General features: G+C 39.0%; 1 protein-coding gene across 2 annotated transcripts in view; it reads left to right on the top strand.

Annotated features, from left to right (window-relative positions):
• The window catches only part of CDK6 (cyclin dependent kinase 6), a 253,653-nt gene extending 231,193 nt beyond the window's left edge, over positions 1–22,460 (top strand). For both annotated transcript variants that reach the window (XM_043588857.1, XM_043588858.1), the window contains exons 6-8: positions 6,616–6,666; positions 11,835–11,970; positions 17,309–22,460. In XM_043588857.1, coding sequence (XP_043444792.1) covers positions 6,616–6,666; positions 11,835–11,970; positions 17,309–17,455 — 334 coding nt within the window. In that variant the 3' untranslated portion in view covers positions 17,456–22,460. The remainder of the gene's footprint in view (positions 1–6,615; positions 6,667–11,834; positions 11,971–17,308) is intronic.
• The last annotated feature ends 1,916 nt before the right edge of the window (positions 22,461–24,376 follow it).

Below are 24,376 nucleotides of genomic sequence, written 5' to 3'. Positions count from 1 at the left end.
TTTAAGTATATGTATAGTATATATTAAGACCATATATTATATAATATTTATATTTAATATATTTTTAGGGGGAAGGGTTCTCTCCCAGCACCTCATGCAGCCCTGTGTGCTTAGTGAGTGATCACTCAATTAGTGTTTACAAAGTAAATCAATTAATTGGTTTTCTGCTTAAGGTGGTTATTTGAATAGGTGGTAATTGAAAGGTGATAACATTTTTAAGTGAACATATAATAGCTCTATCTAAAACTGAACATGGGAGCAAGTATAAAATAGTAGGAAATATTTTTCAAAAGGTCATTTTATGAACATGGAAAATTGCTCTACTAATCAAGAAAGATAGCAGTTAAAGCATAGCTGCAGGTCAAATACAGGTTACAGAGGTGTTCTATAGAGTGATCCATGATTTCCTCATCTTTTTAGTACAATGAACATATTGTAACCAAACGTAAGCTTTTCATCTTCCTTTATGCGTGAATCATTTCCTTTCTATAGCATACTTATCAGCATACACGTCTCATCTGCTAGAAAACATACCCTACTTCTAAATGTTTTCCACTGTTTATTGAGCTTATGAATGACATTTATATGTTCTTTTAGTTGTTTGTTTAAAAAAGCATGTAATCTGAAACGTGGTACCCTTTGTAATTTGACCCAAGGAAATTCACTTCATGGTTAAAAGATAGGGTGCGTGAGTGTGTTGTCAAAACTACATACAGAGGAAGAATATTGAATAGAATATTCAAGAATATTTGAATATTGCCAATTCAAAATTAATCAAACTTTATCCAAAAATTTGACATTCTTTCTTTCTTTTCTTGATGATAAAGGTGTAAAAGTTGTAAGGGTGTATGACCCTAGCAGAAGAGCTACTAGGCTTTAATATGATTTGGGCATCCACCAGGTGGTGACAAATGTCCTCTTCCTTTCTGGTTCACTATGCGAAATACTTTGTCATCTGTGTATAATAGTGGCCAAGGAGCAGGAGAACTATCTACCATGTGTGAGTGTGAGAAGGTTATGTGTGTTTAGTTGCCATTTATTTTATAGGTCTGCTATAAACTGGACATTTTACAGATAAAGCAAATAAGATTCAAAGAGGCTAAGTGACTTTCCTAGGGTCATTCAGACAGAAATGGCTGAGTGGGGATTCACACCCAAGATAGTCCATCATCAAAGTCTATGCCCTTTCTCCAGTCCTGAAAAATCAACATGTCAGGGGAGGGGGACTGAAGGTGGTGTGCATTAAGGCTGAAATTCACAAATTCAAAAAAACTTTAGGAAAAATCCTTGCTAAAGAAAACCCCAAGAACCATTCTTGTTTTGATATGACAGTGCCTACGCTCATATGAGAAGAAAATTGAGTTTGCTGTGGTTTGAAACGAATGCAATCTGCCATTATATTTAGCAACAATCCTTTTAGTTAGAAAAAATGCTTTTATGTATAAATTAAATTTTTTTTTCAGAAAGAGTTTATCTTATCAGCATTAACTATTACCAAGTATAACAGTGAAGGAAGATATTTGAAGAAAATGCTTGGAAATAACCTAAAATTCTCTTTCATCAAAACATAGCGATACTCAGTTTCAGATATTTCCCCCCAAATATGATTTATCTTGTCAAATAAATTGGCCTCAAAGGTTGAAATGGTAAGGCCTTCCAGTACAGTCTTCTGTAGTTTAGGTGGGAATTTGAAATAAAAAAGAGGTTGAGAGCCATGAGAGACAGAAGGAGGTTTATGCAAAAGAATGTGAATAGTCCTAGGAAGTGAGTGTGGAGAAAATCTTCTGAGGAAAAGGGAAGATCATAGGCCAGGTGAAGGGAAAAGAAATGTATAAAATTAAAAATGGTTTCATGAAATGTAGATGCAACAAAGGTCTTTAACAGATAATATTTGCAAGCCACTACCCAAACCTTTGCTTAAACTACTGAGAAGTGATCTGAAGCAACTAATAAATCAGAGTTTTTTGTTATAGTAGAGTGCATAAAAGTTACTGACCTTAAGTAAGGTCAGTATAATAAATAAATAAGTCCTGTATAATAAAGGGATTTTTTAATATATTAATCCAGTAAAACAATTGCACAGTTTTTATTTGGGAATGTTCTTGATAGGCATAATCTTTCCATTTTACTAGTTAACCCCTCCAAAAACTGTGTATATAAAGAAATGTTTTAAAAAATATAACACCAAACTTCAGATTTACTGCTTTCAGCAGAATATCTCTTCTGTTAATTTTACTTTTAAGTAATTAGTATAAAAGAATTAGTAAGTATGTTACCTGGGAGGCTTATGGGATAATTTAGTGGATCCTCTCCCTACACTGACTCAAAAAAAAAAAAAAAACTATGACTTTTTAAGAGCCTTTGTCTCATGATATATAATAGAATATTCCCCTTTCATCTTCAGTTTTCATGAAGGACCTATATAAATATACCCTAGGATTTCCACAAGAGATAGACTTTTAGGCACTAGGCAGAAACAGAGTTCAGAGTTATTTTGGACCTCCTCACATTGTCTCTGTCTGATCATCTCTAGCTTAGTCTGTGTTTCAGTCTTCTGTGTCTTACTCTCCCCCATTTTGGTCCTTCAACCCTCTACTTCCTTCCTTCCAGCTCAGCCCTATGTCATGGTAATAAAGAACTAGCCAAGTTTGACTCATGTATTTGTGTGTTTTAGCTGAATCATTCGTACAATTATAAAAATTATTCAAGGCAGTAGAATTAAACTCTCCCTCACCAGTAAACCAAAGAATATAGTCAAAGGTTATGTCCATAATGGTCCACCTAAAATATGACATAAATTATATGAATTGAAGTATATTTAACTCAGCTTATCTTAGGAAGGAAGAAATATTCAAAGTAACCTCAGTGAAAATACAATCCTTCTGGCCTGATGCACACAGGTCAGAGACCTGATACAGCCAAGACTTTTGACCATGGAGCCTTAAAGACAGTTTGTATCATATAATGTCCTTGATGATCTTATTCTTCCATTTCCATACTCTACCATAGCACCCCCAAGAATTCATCGTGATGGAAAGTTTCATCTTTCCTCTAAATCCACCTTAACTCCCCATGTTCCTGACGAACTTAGCATCCTCTGTCATAAAACCAGCTCAGACTTGAGAATTTTCAGTCAAAAACTGAATGGATGGTTCTAAGAGTTTGATCACATTCATGACCAACCTTTTGGTCAACTTAGAGTATCAGTACCAGTACCAACTAAGTAGGTCTGTTACCCACTTCATGTGACTCCTTTTGATCATCTTGTGACTTTGTTTTTGCATCCAGAGACCTATCTTATAGGAGTTAATTGCATGCAGTCAGGATTTAGTGGTTCTGTATAACTCAAGCTAATCCATATCTCTTAGAAAGCCAAATTAATAGACTACAGAGTCACATGCCAGGTCTTCCTGTGTGGCAAAAGTCATTTTGGGCTGTACACTGACTTGTTGCTTCCAAGTTTCTAGTATTCCCCATAGCAGGTCACAGAAAAGTGGTTATGATTAAGACCTTCTGCTTGTTGCACTCATCAAAGGATACCAAACTAATGGGCCAGTTCTAACTCAAGGATGTAAAGCACATTTCATTTTGTGGGCCAAGTCCAGCCAATAGAGATAAAACTTTAGGCTCTCACAGTATGGTACACTATATGACTTGAAAGCCCTCTGCTAAAACATGTAGCAAATGTAAGATAAAATATAGCAAGCATTTGCTTGACTCCACAGGGGAGCTAGCAAAGATGTTAAAATATTGCCAAGAAAGAAAAAAGGGAGCTGAAAACCAAACCAGTAAGGGCAAAAGCCACTGCTACCCCTGAGCTTCAGGCTTGGGTCTTGGTACCCTCTCAGGAAAAAGGTGCTCTTCTCCTTTTACCTGGGAACAACATCCATTTAAGTTAGTCTGCTTTGTTATTTCCCAGTAGCCACGGCCAGTTGATTTTAAACAGTTCCATGATTCTCAAAGACAATTTCACCCTTGCCTCTGTGGATACCAGTCTTCTCCATGAAGGGTGAGGGGCTTGGCATGTTTACAAAGCTGCCTAACCAGCTCATCAGATTAAATGCATGCTCTCTGTTCCCTCTGGGCCTACTCACCTGGCATGTCCATCACTCGAGCCATGTGAGATACCTGCTAAACAAAGAGGGGTCATTTGTGTTCGTCCAAACCTTGTGATGCTGGTTACACTTAGTTTTGTAATTTCATACTTTAATATTAAGGAAACAGATGAGTGTGAAAATAAGGAGCAGTGTTGTTTCTGTGCAACCCAAGTTCTATGCTTTGGAAAGGAAAAAAAAAAATAATGTACCAATTAAGATGTGAGCAAGACAGCTGTAAAAGACTACACTGGGGGGAAGAATGTAAAAATCTAGAAGGGCCTAACACTGTATGTTAACTATACTAGAATTAAAATTTTAATTTTAATTTAAAAAATCTAGAAGGGCCATCAGACAGTAAGTTTATGGAAAACATAGAGAACTTCAGTCAGTCTGGTGGATTGCTTTGTTCCTTGTTAAAACGGCAAGAATTTAAAGACACTTGGACACTTGCAGAGTAGTATGGGTACAGAATCCCACAGACACCTGCTTGTGAGACACCACATTCTCTATAAAGTGCCCTTCACACATTCTCTGTGCTGTTTCACCCCACAGCCTCAGCGATAGGTACTGTCTATGAGTGCAGAGGACATTAGTAAACAAAATAAATGTATCATAATATAATAATGAAGCAGATAGGCCTCGGGGCAAGGCAGACCTGTTTTGAATTTTAAGTCTGCATTTTGTTATTTGTCCTTAGGTAAATCATGAAACATCTCCAATCCTGTTAGCTCAACAGCAAATAGGGATAATAATAATAACTACCTTGGTCCTGAAATTTTTGTGAGAATTAAATGAGATAATGTTTGGGGAGCCCATGGCACTATGTCAGATTCAACATTAGTGTTCTGGAAATAACAGCTGTTAAGATTCCATTGTTTGGCTTTTCTAAAACTTGCTCTTTGAAGACCTGTCTGGATGGCTTTCAAAAGCCGTCTCCCTGGTTCTTTCCGAACTTGGCTGCATTAGTGATGTGGGAGTTGCCTATCTTAGTTTGCTATGGCTGGCATAACAAAATACTAAAGGCTGCGAGGCTTAAACAACATAAATTTATTTTCTCACCATTCTGGAGGCTAGAAGTCCAAAATCAAGGTGTCAGCAGATTTGGCTTCTTCCGAGGCCTCTCTCCTTGGCTTGCCTTCCTGCTGGGTCCTCACATAATCGTTCCTCTGTGTGCACACATGCCCCTGATGCCCCTGTGTGTCCAAATTTCCTCTTTTTATAAGGACACTAGTCAGATGGGATTAGGGCTCACCCTAATGACCTCATTTTAACTTAATCACCTCTTTAAAGACCCTATCTCCAAATACAGTCAGTCCTCTGACTGGGGGTTGGACTTCAGCATGAATTTTGGAGGGGATACAGTTCAGCCCATAGCATTGCCACAAATTAATTATTTTTGGCTGCATTTGCAAATAACCCTTTTAAAGAATAAGAACCTGAAAAAAATTAAAAAGAATAAGAACCTGAATAGAAACTATGGTTGAGGGATTTTAAGATATCTTCTAGCCACTGAAATGCTAGGACTTTGCAGGATTCTCTATATATGATCTATATAACAAGTTTACTTATTATGCCTAAAAAATATTTAAAAGGTTTAAGGCTTTATAAAATAATATATAATACTTATATTTATAACTTGTATATAACATTTTTAAAGTACGGTCTCTGGTAATAGGCTAAAAATATTTTTTAAAGCACATTGTTGAAAAATACCTGTGAGGCATTGAGCAGGGGGTTAAGAAACATTTATGTGTGTACCATAGGAATATATTAAATGAAATATTTATTAACTGAGCACCTGTTCAGGTACAGCATTAGGCCAAAGATTAGGGGCAAACCAGAGAAGTACTTGCCCTTGAGGGGTATTGATCTACTTGGGAAAATGCCAGAAATGTCACCAAGTGAGCTCATTTAATTGCCAGTTAAATTCTCAGTGTAGACACTGAGGCCTGTGTGTTCACAGTCACCTCTGAAGCCAAGAGTGATGGTTGGCTTCTATAACGTGAGAAAGGAAGGTGAAAATCAGAACAATAGGTCCAGGGGTTTTCTCCCTGCAGCGTCAGGACAAATGGAAACAGAAAGCCCTGAGGAGGTACTGTATAGCAGAGAGGTGGGGCAAGGGTGCTCAGAAAAGAATCTGACTAAGAGCAGTTTCAAAGCCCACAGACCCCTCGGTTCAGACTAGGACAGTGATGTGTTCCACCCTTTCACTAAGTTAAGTAGGATTTTGAAACTGAGGAATGTATGTGCTGGTGGCACTGTTTTTGGAATGAGTACAAATAGGATACCCATGGTTAGAAAACGTGGGAGTCAGGTACCACCAGATACTTAGGAGAGATCCTCACCATGAAGTGAAATGCAAGAAAAACCTTCATTTACCAAAGGAAAGAGGTCTCACTTCTTTACCTCATCCTCACCCTTAAGGAATATTTTACTTTGCGTAAACCATGGTAATGACCAATATGATTGAAATGTAACTTGAGAAAATCCTGTTTAATGTGTATCTTTATTCTTCTAGGCCTCTTTTTCGTGGAAGTTCAGACGTTGATCAACTTGGAAAAATCTTGGAGTAAGTAGTAACTCTAATTTTGCATCAGCATCTGTAGCATTAAAACATTTATAGTGCCTTTCATATAAAATGTTTATCTCTTGTCCTTCCTACCCCAAGCTGCGGCCTCAGACAGTGTTACTATTTGTGTGGTGAGTGGGGACATGGCAGACATGCTGTTTTATGCAGAGCCCATCATGACATGTAGCCTATCCGGGCTCTGTTCTGGCAGCTTGTATGTTGTTCGTGTGGATCTTTTCGCTAATCCTCCTTCTCCATTTGGCTGAGCTCCAGTTCTTTTCAGATGTGTTGTGTGCTTGGGCCGTTTCAGATGTCCACTGTCAGAGGTGGGGCGCTTGGTAGCCTGGTAACCCATTCTTGCCCACTGGGCTTCCTGTCCCCATTGAGTATCCTTTTGTTATCCAGATTGGTTTTGCATTGTTTTGTTTTCCTGGGCAAAAGATGGTATGCTACACAACCCATTTTTCTTGGGAGCACCAAAATAGGAAATGAGAATCCTAGATTCTAACCCTACATCTGTTGCTAAATAACTATGCAATCTTGAGAAAGTCATTTAAAATGCCTCATAAAGTGCTTACACAGTGCCTGGTGCATAGTGAATACTTTAAAAATGGTAGCTATTATTATAATTCATCCTTAATTGTTTAACCTTTTTGTTCCTTAACTTCTTCACCTGAGTAATGAAACTTTGGATATAAATTCTAAGATTCTTTCTTGTGCTTAACATTCTTTGGTTCTAATTGTCTGTTACTTGGCTTGTTGATAATTTGCAGAGTTCCATTCATGTCTACATGTTTATGCATGTGGGCATATGTATGCTTTCATGTTTCTAGAATGTTAAGAAGGAGCTTTATCTTCTCACAAAGCATGAAGTATGGCATCCTTTTGGGATATGTGCTTGTGCCAAGCCCCTTCAGAATTGGGGGGGGGGGGAATAGGGTGCCTGGATGGCTCAGTCAGTTAAGCATCTGGCTCTTGATTTTGGCTCAGGTCATGATCTCCCTGTTTCTGAGTTCAAGCCGTGTATTGGGCTCTGCTCTAACAGTACAGAGCCTGCTTGCAATTCACTCTTTCCCTCTCTACCTCTCTCTCTGTCTCTCTCTTTCTGTCTCTCTCTCTCTCTCAAAAATAAATAAATAAACTTAAAAAAAAAAGAATTGGGGGGAGTAAGAAAAAAGTGGGGATTCTAGAACCAAAAATAACCCTGATCATTGGTCTATAATATTTTATAGGAATCCCAGAGATTTTTATGATACTTTCAGTCCATCTGTAAAACTGATGAAAAGTATCCCTAAAGAAAAGAATTATATTTTAACACTGTCTACTCAAACAGGACTGCTTAAAACAGTTGGAATAAAACTGGAACCTGAGTTTTGTCTTTTAGTGACTAGAAAGCTTCAGTAGGCTTCCATTGGTGCTATTGCCACTGCCAAATCAGAACCCGGTGGCCTTAAGGCCTGAAAAATATTTGCTGATTTTATTGCCTGGGGGCTTCCCAGGTCCAGGGAAGCTGCCAAGACTACCACTCCTCCTCTTCCTCCCTGTCCCCCCCGCCCCCCCCAGCCACCTCCTACCACTACTACGGCGTAGACAATGACTATTACTGTCACTCCATAAGGTAGACAGATTCAGGACAAAACTCATGTTCTCCCTGCTTCTGAATGTCAGCTTCTCTGACCATACAGTGATAAGCCCTCCATCTATTCTTCCCCCTTACTGTGTATTTTGTGTGCAGTGCAGTGGGAACTTGAAGCAGGAACTGTGAAAGTCAGACCTACCAGTGACTCTGTTTAAAGGAAAAATGATCTTGACCGAAGCCAGCTTGCCAGACATTGAAACCTGTCACCACCTTTCCCTTACTGACACTACCGGGGCGTTCTCTCCAGCCCCGGGGTCTGCAAACTTGTTAGCACTATTAGTGCCCCTTAGTATCTGAAGCCACTGAGATGGACCGGAAAGAACCTTTGACAACCATGTTTGACTTGCTTCCAGTGGAAAGCCAGTTCCACTTTTGGCAAAGGCCTGAGACCCTAGGTTGCCAGCAAAAAAGAAGCCATAAAGTTCTATATATGTTGTGCCTTCAGATATTACTTCTTGGTTTCTGGCATTGTTTCACTGAAATTATGTTCTGTTTACTCTGCGTTTGTTACTTTGGCATAAAGAAAAGGGACAATGCTGCACCCTAGTGTCATTTCTAAAGTACTTGAGAAATGATTTCTGTCCCCACTGCCATTTATAGGTTTTGTGCTCTGTCAGTCTTTCCAGTGCAAATGTCAACTTTTAAGGCTTATATTCAGCTGTCCAAATACTGAAACTTGATGCAAGCACTTGTTAATGGACCTATCAGAATTTCACAACACTCATATATGGGCCATAAAAGTTCATACTGGATATTAAACTGAAAAAAAATTTTTTTGAGGAAAGCCACATTCACATTCTCTTAAGGGCAGAAATGTTTCTGCACTTGGAGACATTTATACTTTCAAAGAACAACAAGTACTTTGAAAGTGAAACTAAATGCTTTTAGCTCGTGACATTTTAGAGCATTTTTAGGAGCAGAGTCATAGTTAAATGGAAACAAAATATTGGATTTGGAATAAGGAGAACTGGGTTCACTCGAGTGAGCTGAACTCACTGTGTGTGACTTTGGCAGCTGATTTCACTCCTGTCCTTAGTTTCCACATCTATAAAAAGGAAGTAATAACTGACCTACATGTCTCAGAAGGTCGTTATGAGATCAGAGGAGGTGATAGATTTAAAAATACTTTTGAAAGTTATTTATATAGGTAATTATACACCACATATACACATACATACAGAGACGCTGTTTCTTTAAGGGCTTTTGGCAGTCAGCTGCCCATATCGCCAGATTTATTTCGACATAAGTACATTCAAAGCTGCAAATAAAAAGATTTTAAATTGTTACTAAGAATTATTATAACTGATTTCTAGATGATTGGTGATGATATGCAAAAAATGATATACAAATGGCTAAAAAGCTGAAAATAAAAGGAAGAAAATTTTTAAAGTTTTTAATAAGTATTCTTTTTTCTTCCTCTGCCTATTCCATTCTATCCAAACACACACATTGATGTCCTTTAATAATCAATAGTGATATCTTTTTTCTCTTTGCTCTTACTCTAGATCTTGCTATTAAGCAAATTTGTATGTTGCCCAAGTCATTTCCATTCATTTGTTCTGGTAAATATGTCCAAGAATCTGTCTTTATTTGCCTCAACAACATGGCTTTCCCAGCATGTCCAACAGATACAGGCATACAGTGTCTTTCCCGGACACCCAGTAACAGGTGCAATTATGGTATGGGTATTTGCTCTTCCCAGGTGAGGTCTGTGACCTGGGCTCTGCTGAAATAAGGGAAGGAGGAACAAAGCCTTACAGAGAGCCTGTGATTTTCACCACCACATCTTCCTAAAACCTGGGAAACCCAATCAGGAGAACATATCTCAGGACCTCAGTCCCAGGCCAGCACCATCTCTAACTGTAGTTTAAGTAATTTGGTCATGGGGCACCTGGCTTGCTCGGTCAGTAGAGCATGTGCCTCTTGATCTCAGGGTTGTAAGTTTGAACCCACGTTGGGTGTAGAGATTACTTAAAGATAATATCTTAAAAAAAAATAGTTTGGTCAATTTGAAAGCTATATATTCTGTCCACTAAATTATAACTTTTAGTTCGGAGTTAATCAGAGTCTGTAAGTGAGATGTAATTTCTTGCGTCCCTTAACTTCCCTTGTTCAAACCTACTTACTATCTATACATAAACTTTAAATAACATCTCTATAGTGTATAAGTTGCATAAGGCCACTGACAATATTTCTGAAGAACCTCAAGTCACATATCAGTAGGACTCAAGCAGTTCATATTTTTAGCGTGATAGCAATGCATTGCCCACACATTTTAGATTAATAGCATTATTTTCTTCTCATGATAATAATAATGGGTAATGTATTGATATTGACAAGTACTGTTTAGCAGGCACTGTGCTATGCACTTTATGTAAATTATTGCTGTAAATTATCATTTTTTTCTTTTATTTGTTTATTTTGAGAGAGAGAGAGAGCATGCGTGCTTGAGCAGGGCAGGAGCAGAGGGAGAGAGAGAATCCTAAGTAGGCTTCACACTTAGTACAAAGCCTGATGCAGGGCTCAGTATCACAACCAGGAGATAATGACCTGAGCCGGAATCAAGACTCAGACAGTAAACCAACTGAGCCACCCAGGCACCCCTAAATTGTCGATGTCAATAAAGAAAGACACTAAGAAAGAAGCTAACTAATTTGTCCTTACCTAGCAATAGGTGGTAGATGCAGAATTTGAACCTAGGTCTACCTTTTCTAAAGCCTGTGCTGTTTTTTTTAATTTATTTTTTGTATTTGAGTATAGTTGACACACAATATCTATGCTGTTTCTATATCATTGGATCCACTCTCCATGTTTCTGATTCCAGAATGATTTTCAGCAGAAACATAAATGATACTGTCTTTCGTTATTGTTTACTCTGGAATACCATAAAATAGTTTGGTAATATAAAATATATATAAGCTAAATTTAATTCAATTAATTTGAAATTAAATTATAAAATAGCATGTGCCTGATAGTTGCACAAGATTAACATACTTTTTAGCCTCTTTTTGGTCTGATTCTAGTGTATATAATTACTGTTTGGAGAATTATTCTTTAACCAAAAGTGCAACCAAATTTATGTTAATCATGTTAGATGAGCATCATAAAGCATGTCAGTATGAGTGTTTGATCAGAATACAAAAAGCATTCTCGGGTGTAAAGGAAATATTGTATGCTCTTACGAGCCTCCTTTGAACATATAGGTTCTACTCTGTCAGTACATCAGGACTTACTGGTAATATAATAATTTCCATTTCTGCATCATCCTATATATTTGGTATCTGCTACCAGAGTAATCTTTTATCTCTTCCCAGTGAATTATACAATTCTCCCCTGAGATCACCCTGTGATCACCATACTGCAATAGGACAGAAAGAGATGAGAATCCCGCCAGTAATATAACTGAGGGGCTCCTGGGCTCTGTGTCCCCCATACTTGCCTCTTAGACTGTACCATCATCTAGAATTTGGTAGGAAAACAGCTTCAGCATAGCATCTAATGCTTATGTTCACATGTGGTTCTTTTGTAGTGTAATTGGACTCCCAGGAGAAGAAGACTGGCCCAGAGATGTTGCCCTTCCCAGACAGGCTTTTCACTCAAAATCTCCTCAACCAATTGAGAAGTTCGTAACAGATATTGATGAACAAGGCAAAGACCTACTCCTGGTAAGTTCATGCGGTGCAGAGTTGGTCTGCACTGGGTGGATGAGAGCCTTGCCCTGTCCACTGGGTGGTCTGCTAGGTGGTGGGCACAGCATCAGTTCAGCATCATGTGCCACAACCACACAGGGCCGAGGCCACAACCTCTCTGCAGCTTTCATTTCCACACCTGCAGCAGCTGGTGGCTTTTGATTCTGGAATGTCTTCATTTCCTATAGAAAGAGAAAGAGAAAGAGTCTGATCCACAAACTTTCAATCTGCCATCTTTAAATGTTCGTTTGAATGCAGCCTTTGAAGCCTCTCAAATTCATCTAGACATATGCTTCTAATAAGTATTGAATGTGCCATGCACATATAAAATACCTCACTGAAAATAAGGACTCGTGTTCAGCTTAAGATTCAGACTCGTAATATTTGGCCTTGTATGTAATTCCCTAACGTGGAGGACAGAAAAGTAGGTAGAGGAGTATACCTGTTGAGCTACTCTTGGTGTTCAGAACCCAGTGACTGATGAGTGTTTCCTTTACCTACTGAATAACAACCTATGATAGCTAGCCAAGAAAGTACTCCTAGACCTGGAGGAGCTAGTGCTCCCATTCTGTCAGTGTATTCTAAATTTCAAATATAGACCTAAGAGTCTATAGGTCTCAGTAGAAATGTTATACCTTAGCTCTGTGTGGACACAGCCATTGATTGGCATGTTTGCAGAGCCACGGATTCTCCCAGTGAAAGCCCTAAGTCCCATCTTCACCTGATGGGGGCTCATTTTCTGATGCTTACTCTACGGTTCCCTCCACTGCCACATTATGGAGAAGGACAGCTATTTTCCCTCCCCACCGTTTATTTCTAAGACACTCACTGACAACTTTGGCCCACATCCTTTGAAACAAATTCTTATTAGAAGGGAGAATATTCTCCTATACAAAAGCTCACTATATATACACACTTGGCTGGCTCACCTACTATTTAGGAAAATTTTTTCTTGGTTTCAATTAACAGACAAGTATTTGCATTACCTTAAGAAAAGGAGGTTTGATGGAATGTTTCATGTGGCCTGGAAGTGAAAAGCCATCCAGAGTGTAAATGCTCTCCCAGTCCTGCTAAGAGCATCACCTGCTCTTAGCAACTCTGCTTTTCTCTGCCCTGCAGGCCTTTTCTCCTCTTCATTGTTTCTTTTCAGTTGTGCTGTCTGCTCCCCTTAACTTTGGCTGGCCCCTGACTATCAGAATTTCAGCTAACTCATGGATCCTTTCAGCTCTAACCCCCACCACTAACATTTGCTCTGTTAGTATTTCCTACATCAGATTCCTGAAAGGAAGAATGTGGCTGACACGCCTCACCTTTTTGCCAACCCATGATATGGGTTGCTGCTTAGGGCCTGCATTCCTGGTCCAGTCAGCTGTGCTACGAGCGAGGGAGGGATGATGTGTTATAAATATGGCCACCATAGGCTTTCCTTTTCAGCAAGAACTCTGAGTGAAATGCTCCTCTTAGAAGATTCTGGACAGTCAGTCACAATGATAAGCAACTTTAGTAGTGAAGTATTCCACTTCTTCAGCTACTGGGACATCCAAAGACAACTCAGAGTCTCTCAACATCATTAGGAATCACCAAAAGGAACTTAAAATGTAAAGCTAGCAGACAGTGCCACATGCTCATTCATTCGGTGTCTCCACTGGTGGTGCTGGCTTTCAAAGTCAGACCACACACTAGTGCTGGACTAGAGAAGTAGCAGGAAACAAAGAAGAAAAAAGGAACAAAGAAACTACCAAAGAGAGAAGGAAGAGGGTGGACAAGGAGTGTCAACAGAGATTAGAAAAAGCAAAGGAAGGGAATGAGAAGCAGATCCAGTGACCTCAGGACTAGAAGCAACTTAAGGACAAAACATAGTAATCCGAGGGCATTCAGGGAAAGGATAGCCCAAGACTTCAAAGCCTAGAACCCCCTGAAAGCTCTCACTGTTTCATGCTAGAGGGACAGAAGGTAGAACTATTATAATGCAGAAGAAAGCAGGCTGTTCAGTACCAGATAGGCAGCTGAGATCCAAGCAGGACTTGTTGCCTCTATTGAAATTTATTTAGTAAGGAAGGAAAGTGAAGGAAGGGTATTTTAGGAAGTTGTTTTATTTAAGATACAACATTTAAAAGTTTAGCACTATGAGAATTGTCCTTTGTTTTATCTGAAAGAAAGGCTGACTATATAATGCTCAGCCATGTATGAATGGTTATATGCATTGACATTTATAAATGCTCTCACATACATATGTAAGTTGGGCATAGTAATAAGACCATTCAGAGGAAAAATTATTTTTTAACAACCAGAACCTACCCATCTTTACAAGTTTTGTCCCCTCCATCATGGTTAACTGGAGAGGCCGAGTACTTATTCTCTTGCCGAAAAAAGTTTTAGGGTTTCTGTGTCTAACTGCTTTCAGGGCCTAAGGTATATATTTGTAGGGGCTGGCGGAGGGGATGGTCCTTGGATTAGTCTACTTTTGCTGCATAACCAACAACCCCCCAGAAATCTCACTAGCGTACAACAGTAAACATTTATTTCTTGCTCATGGGTCTGCAGATGGATAGACAGCTCTGCTTCAGCCTATGGGTCAAGTACAGGTCTTCTCCATGTGTCTCATTCTAGGGCCCAGAACAAGAGGGGCTTTGGCTCCCCAAGGCCTGTTTTTCTCATAACAGATGTTATGATACTCCCAGAAGGGCAAGCAGAAACACGTGATGCCCCTGAAGGCCTAGGCTTGGAAGAGGTACCCTGCTACTTCTGTCCACATTCCATTGGCCAAAGCAAGTTACGTGATCAAGGCCAACTCTAATAGAGGGAAGAACACTCCTCCCATGAAGTAAGGGTGGGAAGAAGGAGGATACGTGCTGAAAAATGATCCAGTCCATCATAGTATTCAACCCTTGACTAAATAGAAATCCCAGAAGCTCATTTTATAAGACAGTTATTTGGCAAGTAAATTAGATTTTCTTAGAGAAATAATATTCTTACGTAAGATTTTGGATTAATTCTCAAGTCATCCAAATTTCTCTGTTGAAGTAGAGCAATGATAGAACTTAGCCACCATTTCTATGTTCTGTAGAACATAAAGGATTAAGACTTCCAACTGGAGATTCTCACACACTTCCACATTATGCTAAGGATTTCTCCTTTTCTCCACCGTCTTCCCAGCTCTAAGCCATCAAGATAGCTGTGGGGACAGGCTTCCTCCGAGACAGTCCTCTAGGGACATGTCTCTCTATCTTGAACATATTCCCACAACATTTTTTTTTTCTTCTTTCCTATATCCTAGGGATTACATTGGCTGCTTCTTTCTCTAATGCCGCTACCTAATTTTCTCCTTCCCAGACTCTGGGAAGAGAGAACCCAGGCTTAAGAGTTCTGCCCCTGCTCTTCTGTCCTTACAGAATTCAGCCCATGCAAAGCTTTTCTCGCAATGTTTATTGCTGTTAGGGACAGTAGAACCATTCTGCCACCAAGCTCCCTCATCTGCTTGCCCTTTGGCTCTTTGGTTTTCAGGAGACACTATGAGAAACTGGCATCCATGGACTGGTGGGGAGTTCAGGATAAATAAGATTTCAGGGGACCCAAATTTGCCTGGAATTATATATAGAGTTTTCTATTTGTGAGTGTTTTTCTACGTCAGTAGCATTCAACAGAGTGTTAAAGGGTCCCTAATCGTCAAGATCTAATGGAGACTTTGAGGTCCTTGAGGGCAAAAACCCAGATTAAATGGAAGTCAGCATAACCATGATAATGTTAAGTCTTCAGATTACATAGAGGACTGAAATTCATAGACGTGTCAGATACCAAGCTCACTTAAGTGGGCACTGCATCACAAAGATGGAGAAGCTGGTAGAGTTTCTCTCCTACTTGTGTGTTCCTGGGCAATGGATGGGTCTTACTCATCCTCCACTAGTGCTTACCACCTGCTAGTCACTCTGGAGGTGTTGGTGGAAGGACAGGAAGAGGATGTGAAAAACAGGATTACCTGGGGTTGGCGTGGAAATGGAACTAAGATTAGGGAAGCATTCTGTCTAATTGATTATGAATCGTCAGTTTGAGAATGGAGATTGCTGCCCCAGAGATTCACCTTCCCCCTCCCACCGCCGCCAACCCTTTCACCTTCTACCTATACTTGAGTTGACAGCCTGGAATAGAGTTTAGTACCAGAACTGAACCTAATGGACATTGCTGCTGCCCATGAGGCACCTAGACGTGCACCAAAGGAAGGAATCATTTCCTCGGGATGGTGCAGCCCTGGGCCAGAGTGCACAATTTGCTAGCAGGTCAGGGTAAGTTGGGCCTAGGTTTTAGCCCTTACTTGCCCTCCTTAATAGAGAGAACCTTTATTTCCTGCTTTAAAATGTATTTCCTTTTTTTGTTTTCTTGTTATTTTGTTTTGCTTTTGATATTAGAAATATGTCAGAAACAAGGGCGCCTGGGTAGCTCAGTTGGTTAAGCATCCGACTTCAGCTCAGGTCATGATCTCCCAGTTCGTGAGTTTGAGCCCTGCGTCGGGCTCTGTGCTGACAGCTCCGAGCCTGGAGCCTGCTTCAGATTCTGTGTCTCCCTCTCTCTCTCTGCCCCTCCCCCACTTATGCTCTGTCTCTCTCTGTCTCTCAAAAATAAATAAACATTGAAAAAAAATATGTCAGAAATTGTTACTGTAGTTTAGTAATTACCCTCTTACCCCTAAACAAGACAACTCCGATCCATTCGATCCATTCCTGACTCATCAACAAACCTTGGGGAAGAGTAAAAAGTTAGGGTGACATCTCTGACTACAGCACTAAGTTTTCTAGCATTAGAAAAATCACTACCTAGGGGTTCCTGGGTGGCTCAGTCAGTTAAGCGTCCAACGTTGGCTCAGGTTGCCCCCTCATCGGGCTCTCTGCTGTCAGCACAGAGCCCACTTCGAGTCCTCTGTCCCCCTCTCTGTTTGCCCCTCCTCTTCTTGTGCTCCCTCTATCTCAAAAATAATTAAACTTAGAGAAAGAAAAATCACTACCTAAATAAAGTTATATACATACTATGATAATACTAATAATATCTTTTAAAGGACCTGGGATAGGTAGAAGAGAAAGCCTGGGGAGGTAAAAGTACACAGGCAACCCAAAAGCTATTGCTTTTTCCTGAAGGGCAGTTTAGACATTGAGGACATATATAAGATGGCTACTGTCTACATTTTATTTAGTGTCCCATGAAGTAGATACTCATTCTGATTCTAGACACACTTAATTCATGGCAATGAACAAATGTGTAACTGTGTAAACAGATTATTTAAATGGACATGTTTTATGTCAATTATTTTTTTTCTTTATCACAGAAGTGCCTAACCTTTAATCCGGCCAAAAGAATATCTGCCTACAGTGCCCTGTCTCACCCCTACTTCCATGATCTGGAGAGGTGCAAGGAGAATCTGGATTCCCGTCTGCCTCCCAGCCAGAACAGCTCAGAGATGAATACAGCCTGAGGTCCCGACGGCCATCTTGAGCTGATCACCGGGAGAACACCCCTGGGGGCTGATGGGCCCCCCCTGAGTAAGCCCCGCAGAGCCACTGAGGATCACTGGCTGGGGACCTTCTAGTTGCCGTCGTCTGGACGGGCTCTGCTTCTCCATGGAAACCGCCTAGTTTACTGTTTTGAAATCAATGCAAGAGCGATTGCAGCTTTATGTTCATTCGTTTGTTTATTTGTTTGTTTGTTTGTTTGTTTGTTTCAAGAACCTGGAAAAATTCCAGAAGAGAAGCTGCTGACCAATTGTGCTGCCATTTCATTTTTCTAATCTTGAATGCTGCCAGTGTGGAGTGAGCAATCCAGGCACAGCTGAGTTATGATGTAATCTCTCTGCAGCTGCCTGAGCCTGCTTTGGTACTTTTGAGTGAGAGTGTGCACGCGCGTGTGCATGTGCATGCATGCGTGCGTATGTGTGTGCGTGAGATTCTTGATTTCTTAAAGTGTTACTTTCTGTAAACAACAAGAATAATTGAATTTTAAAGACTCAAAGTGACCTATAAATAACAGGTGTCTATTGACTAAAGGTGATTTACCAGAATGGGCTTCTCAAATTACACAGTTGAACCTATGTCCTCAGAATTTCTTTTATGGCCAAAAACAGTAAATTTGTTAGAAGTAAAACATTCACTATCTAGCTGAAGTTTTATACACACAACAAAAGGAAAAAAAATGCTAGTATCTTTTAAGAGACCTGTTTTTTAAAGCATACATTCTATTTACTCTTGATAAAAGCTGAAAATTACTCACTGTAAGCCCATTTTAACCTGTATTATATGCTTTGTTATTTCTTTTGAAAAACACCCTATAAGCTTTTTCTTACTTGCTATAGATTTAGGGAGTGTACCTCAAATAGGTAAAATGGTCAAAAAAAAAAAAAAAAACAATTAGAGAAAGCCTTTATTTCCTGATTTGAAATGTTTCCTTTTTGGATTCTGTTGTTACTTTATTTTGTTTTTTTTGATTTTAGGAATTTGTCAGAAACTGTTTCCTGTTTTGGCTCAGAAAATAGCTTTCTCTGACGAGACAGGAATACCATTTAAGTTTTCCCTATTACACTGTACTTTTTCTGCCATGCACTGCCTTGTTTGCAGAGTTTCCATCTTATCTCCTAGGGCCTCTAGTATATATTACTACCATTACATAACTAATAACAGATTGTTTAAGCCGTTCCCATGCACCTCCTGCTTGCTTTCTTTCAGTGAACCTTTTATAAATAGTTAGATTCAGATTGTGGCTTAATGGATCCAATTTTTCAGCCCTAACAGGGTCCCCTAGGCTCTCACTTCAGTGTGATCTTCCCACCCAGCATTTGTTGTTGTTCCCTAGGCAGTGAGTGGAGGATTGGCTCTTCTCTATCACCAGCACATAGATTGCCTTAAACTGTTACTTAGTGTTTTACAATTTTTTTAGAAGATGTCTGTGTAGAATCGGAGAGAATGTCTTTAACTATTTTTTTAGACGTATATATTTACCCTATAAAATGATCTTTTCTCCATCTCCCAGGCTGTGCTTATTTCTAGTGCCTGTGCATACTCCCTCTCCGTGCAGAGCCAGCCTGACCTGGGCATTGTGAACAGCTTTACTTTTTCTCTCGCCATTTTCTCTACCGTTCTTTATATTTCATGTCATCATCTCTGCCTTATGTGTGGTTAGTGCTCAGTTAGCTCAAGTAACCCGAAGACACAGAGATGAAGTATCCTTTTGGAAGTTTAGCTGTCTTTGCTCTCTGACTCATGTTTTGAGTACATGCAACAGATAGGCTATGTTTAGAGTTAGGGTTGTCAAAGAATGAACATTGCTTCACTCAGTAGAAAATGTTCCAGTTGATGTTTATATATTGTCTAGCCTTACTGAATTCTTCACAGCTTAATATTCTATACTACCATGATGAACAAGGGAAAAATTAAGACTTTTCTCCTTGAAAGCTTTTTGGGTTGGAAATTACTCTTTTTTTAATATGTATACTGTTTAACATTTTTCTAATTCAGTAACTTGAAGAGCAGGAAAATTGGTGTAAAGCTAGATATGAATGAGAAGATGGGCCACAAGAATGTTTGATGCTTTCTTCCTTGTTGACAATATTGCTTATGTTTTGTCATCACTGTAAATGCTTGAGATATAATGAATCCACAGCAGTCGGGGCAATGTCTCCCCTGGAAAAGTGATTTCTGCATTTCCTTTGAAGACATTTTTTGCTGGGCCCTAGAAATTCAATTTTAAAACTCAATATAAGTACTGATTTCATCATGCACTTTCTGGTTAGTGTCCATGGCTAGAGTGAACATAAGTTGAGTTTCTGCTTTTTTCAGGTTTTCATAAGTTCTCTCAAGAAAAATGCAGCCGTTCTGAACTGGAATTTTTCAGCATTCTTGGGAATTCTAAACAAGTAGAGAGCTCCACTTTATTTCTAGCATATACTTTTGGTTCATTTCTCAGTAGTGTTTATGAAGAAAACTTAAAGCACAAACATTTTGGCATGAGATTCATTAGATGCTTGGCAAATTATCCCCTGAGAGGCAGAAGGAGAGGGTATCTGGCCTCTCTGACCCCAGCTCTTCCATTTGTGTGGTTCTTGCAGTTGAGTAATTACCCTTGTTTTATGTCTTTTACATCCAGGCTCACCAGTTCTGAAATCCAGATGCCACACGAGCACCCTTCCCATTAGGGCACTTTGAAGCATATAGCAGCATAGGAATTTACTGAATACAGCTTATTCTTCTGTGACATGTGGTTTCAAACGTCTTTGCCAAAAGCCAAGCAGTGGTCAGCTAAAAAAAGTCATACTGCCCCAGGGATATACTGAAGCAGCTTATATCAATAAAAATACGGTGTCAGATTCAAAATCACATTTATATTCACATTTGAGGGCTGGTACTAGAATGTGCCTGATAGTTTCTATATGATAATTGTTCTCTTAGGGCCCAGGCATTGTGGGAACCATAGTGCATGGTGAAGTTGTAACAATCCCATTTAAGAATAAGAGAGAAACCTGTCCATTTCAGCATCATAAGCTATCATGTGGCAAAGGTAATAAAGCCCTAATCTTACAAACTTAAAAACACAATACCCAGTGCATTGGCACCTCCCACTTTGTCTCTCCTGGAAAGTGGATAAGAACCCAAGAAACAGAGAACCTGTTTTAAACAAGACGTCGGAGCCATTTCATCCCTCTGTATTCTCATGATTTTCTCTCAGGAATCACACACTAGGAATGGCATACTTTTCATTTAGCCCAAGGTGTCTTAACTAAAATAAAAATAGTTCAAAATATTTACCTAAGAATAGAATCTCAGCCATTTAGTTTTAAGTAAAAATGAAAATTTCAGAATGCACGGGATGTTAATATCTTAAAGAAAATGTACACCTCTCAATAGAAATTTATCACTTGACTCCAGAACGCGGTACTGTCCATCTTGATGGGGGGGAAAAAAAACAACCAAATAGTACCAAATATTTTGAATCTTAAATTATGTATTTAAATTGAGCTTTTAACTATATGCCTCTTAAGGTCAGTAATGGCAGTCCTCATGCCATTATGGAAATTAAAATCATGTAAGCTTCCTAATATCACAAACATATTAAAATTCTTCTTTCCAAATAATTGCTTTTAAGTGACAACTTGGCTATTTTTATGATAAGCGCAGAAGAGAGTGTCTCACATTTTCCAAAAGCAGGCTTTTGTTGCGTAGTCAGGTCTAGGAAAGAGTAATATTAAAAGTTAATAAGCTGCTGTAATTACTTAATTGTGTTAGTACAGTAACTATAGAATATTCACCTTGGAAAGTAAATGTTGAGACATTATAAGTTCTTAGGTATTGACAGAATTCAAAAGAATGCATGTTTTACATTGTGACACATAAAAACAGTGTCTTTATTTTAAAAAATAAAGATGGTAGCATGATTTCTAAATCTTTAAAAGGCATAAAATAATGGACAATGGATAGAGGAAATTCTAGAGAAAATGAAGGTATTCAAAGAAGGATAGTTTCAAAGTTAGATATATTTTGAAGGATAAATATTTATTAGCAAATATATTGTAAGAATTTCTATTAAAGTCATCCAGCAACTAGGAAGTTGATAACGTTCCAAAACATGTTTTATGGAAAAGCCTTTCCAAGCAGTTACCATTTCAAAGGGTGACCTGAGCAAACTACCATACTCCTTACTTCGTGGGAAGAAGCAGCCATGTGAAACTAACGCTTGTTATGCAAGCCTAAGAATGTTCACTGTAAATAATAATAATAATAATAAATTTTAAAAAGGCACATATTTCCTGTGCCACCAAGATTTTTTGAAAACTGGTAAAACCCAAATCCTTGATCATATGCACTTGATACATTCAGATGTATGATATGGAACATAGCTACATGTTTCCACAGTAGAAAAACTTACTGAGACTGCAAAAGCCTATCATGGAATAGAAGTCCCCAGGTAATTAGTAGTGGTGTTCTCTTCAAAAGCATACGAAAATAGCATTTTCATTTCTTATTAATGCAATTTTCAACCTAGTTGTGTTACATACCTATATCTCAAGCATTTCTGACTTGTACTTTTTCAGAAAATAAGCCACAATATTCCTTTGGCCTTTTCTATCTTCTGACCTTTGTAAACAACAGAAATGTAGAAAGAGGAGGGGTCTGATTTTTTAAATGTTTTTTTTTTTCCCTCAGTTTGTTTGTTTGTTTGTTTTAATGACGTATGAATCAGCTCTTCAAAATGTTTTGTTTCTTAGCATTCCCAGGGAGTTGAGATAAATGAATGAACTTCCATCAACGTATTTATGTTTCCTTGATACTGGTGCTCTGGCTGTCAAGAAGAAAACAAGAGCCTCTTGAAAACTAATACAGGCTTTTTTCAATCATCTATTTAAATATTGTTACAGCAGTTTGAAGGTTATATGGTAGGAAAGTGAGATGATTTTTCTTGGAAACCTCTATTTTAAAATTCACACTGTCCTAAGACATGGGCTTTCTTCTTTTATTCCAGTATTTTCCACAAGGTGGCACTTTGGGGCTGGGGGTGGGGGTGGGGGCTAGGGAGGGGGAAATCTGAGCAAAGCTAAAAAGGTACTTCTAAAAACTTCATTCTAACTTTGTTTTTCTGCGCATATTTTACTCTCGCTTAGCACTTGTTTGTCAGGATGATGAACAGTGTTCGTAACATTCTATAACTTAAATATTTTAGTTGTTAGCTAGGTTCTGAATGATGATCTGCAGGGAAGTTGTTCTTGATAATGGATAATATACCCATTTTGATCATTTAAGTGCATCAAGAGAGCCTAATCATCCATTTTTTCAAGAAGCATTTTTTTAAGGTATTTAATTACCTTACTTTTATAGGTGCAGAAGTTACAAGGATGTACAGGCTTATTAGCTAAAAGGCAACTCTCATCTGTGAGCAGGGTAGTTTTGTTAGGAATGTAAAACTCCTCCAGTGGCCTCAGCCAAAAATACCTATGCCCACTGTCTGCTGTTCTCATATTTCCTACCATGATGGTCTTTAAACACTGATTAAAATTTTAAATCCTAATTTAAAGATTAGATAAGCAAAGAAGTAACATCAGTATGTAAGTACACAAAACTATTTTTTTCTAAAGAAGTGTCATGCTGAAATACAGCCCTTAAATGCTAAAAGACCTGGTATTTTTTTTTTTTACATTTATGTAATCACAAGTGTAAATTCACAAGAAATTCTAATTTTTTAAAAGTCCTGTCCAAGCATGTGAGCATAATAACCTAGGAATATATTTACATAAATCTTTAATTTCTCCATTAGTGAAATTCTTTGGCAACTACATATATGTGTGTGTGTGTGTATACATATATATATATATACACACACACACACACACATATATATACACACACATACATACACACACACTCCTATGTTTTAATTCACAGGTCTGCTCAGAGACGCATTACCCCCAGATGATTTTAGTTAATTTTAGAAATCATTTTCCTCAATAAGTGTCACAGAAATTTAGGAGGAAGGAACTAGTACTTTTCAGAGTTTCCTTATTAGCACGGCATAACAGAAGGCAGTTTATTCCTTCTGAGTGGCAGAAACTCAATCCTGCCTGCCTAACTTACCTGCAGAGTAGCGGGCAGGCGAGTGTCACTAATTCATACTGAATCAAAATGGGGCTGTCACCCTAGGGGCTGTCAAAAGCTCTTCGGGAACCCAGCCTCGTCCCTCTGCTCAGAATCCCACCGAAGTAGATTCCAATTTAAGCCCCTAAATGGAAGGCCGAATTCCAACCTCGAGTCTGTTATCAGTTGGGCCAGTCTGAACTCTACTTGCTCGCGGTGAACACTTGACGCCCACCTGAAAACCCTCTGGGAGCGCTGCGCCGTCACTCCGCCCCTTTGGCCGCAGAGAGGCAGTGGGCGGAGCTGGCTGGGTCCCGCTCGCCGCTAACCTGTTCGTGCCTGAGATGACGTACAGACCCGGAGGGCTACTGTCCGAGGTCCATGTGCCCTGCTGCTGTTTCAGAAGCACCTGTTCTGCCGTCTTAGGAAATAGAATGCCCCTAGAAGCAAACGGGTGTCTTCTGTGCATAAGTAAGTACAACACAATTCTTCGAAAGTTCGGGTATAAGGAGATGCTGGTCTGTATGAAGCGTCTACCAGGCATCTCTCAAGCTCTAAGCTCAGCTTTTTTTTTTTGTTTGTTTTAAAGAGAAGATGTATAATTACAGGAAAGATTTTTTATTTTTTTATTTTCTATCATTCTACATATACGATGGCAAAAGATAATGCGTGGAAGAGTTTTGTTTTGAAAATGTGTTTATTTTCTGCTTAGGCAAAAAGCTCCTAACTCTTTCGTTTCTGATTTCTTCTTTTGTTTTTGTCGAATAGTTAAAGGTATGTAAGCA

The sequence above is a fragment of the Prionailurus bengalensis genome, chromosome A2 (assembly GCF_016509475.1).
Source record: "Prionailurus bengalensis isolate Pbe53 chromosome A2, Fcat_Pben_1.1_paternal_pri, whole genome shotgun sequence".
Lineage (NCBI taxonomy): Eukaryota > Metazoa > Chordata > Mammalia > Carnivora > Felidae > Prionailurus > Prionailurus bengalensis.
The sequence above is the reverse complement of the archived record's forward strand: the minus strand, read 5'-3'. Positions and strand labels throughout refer to the sequence as shown.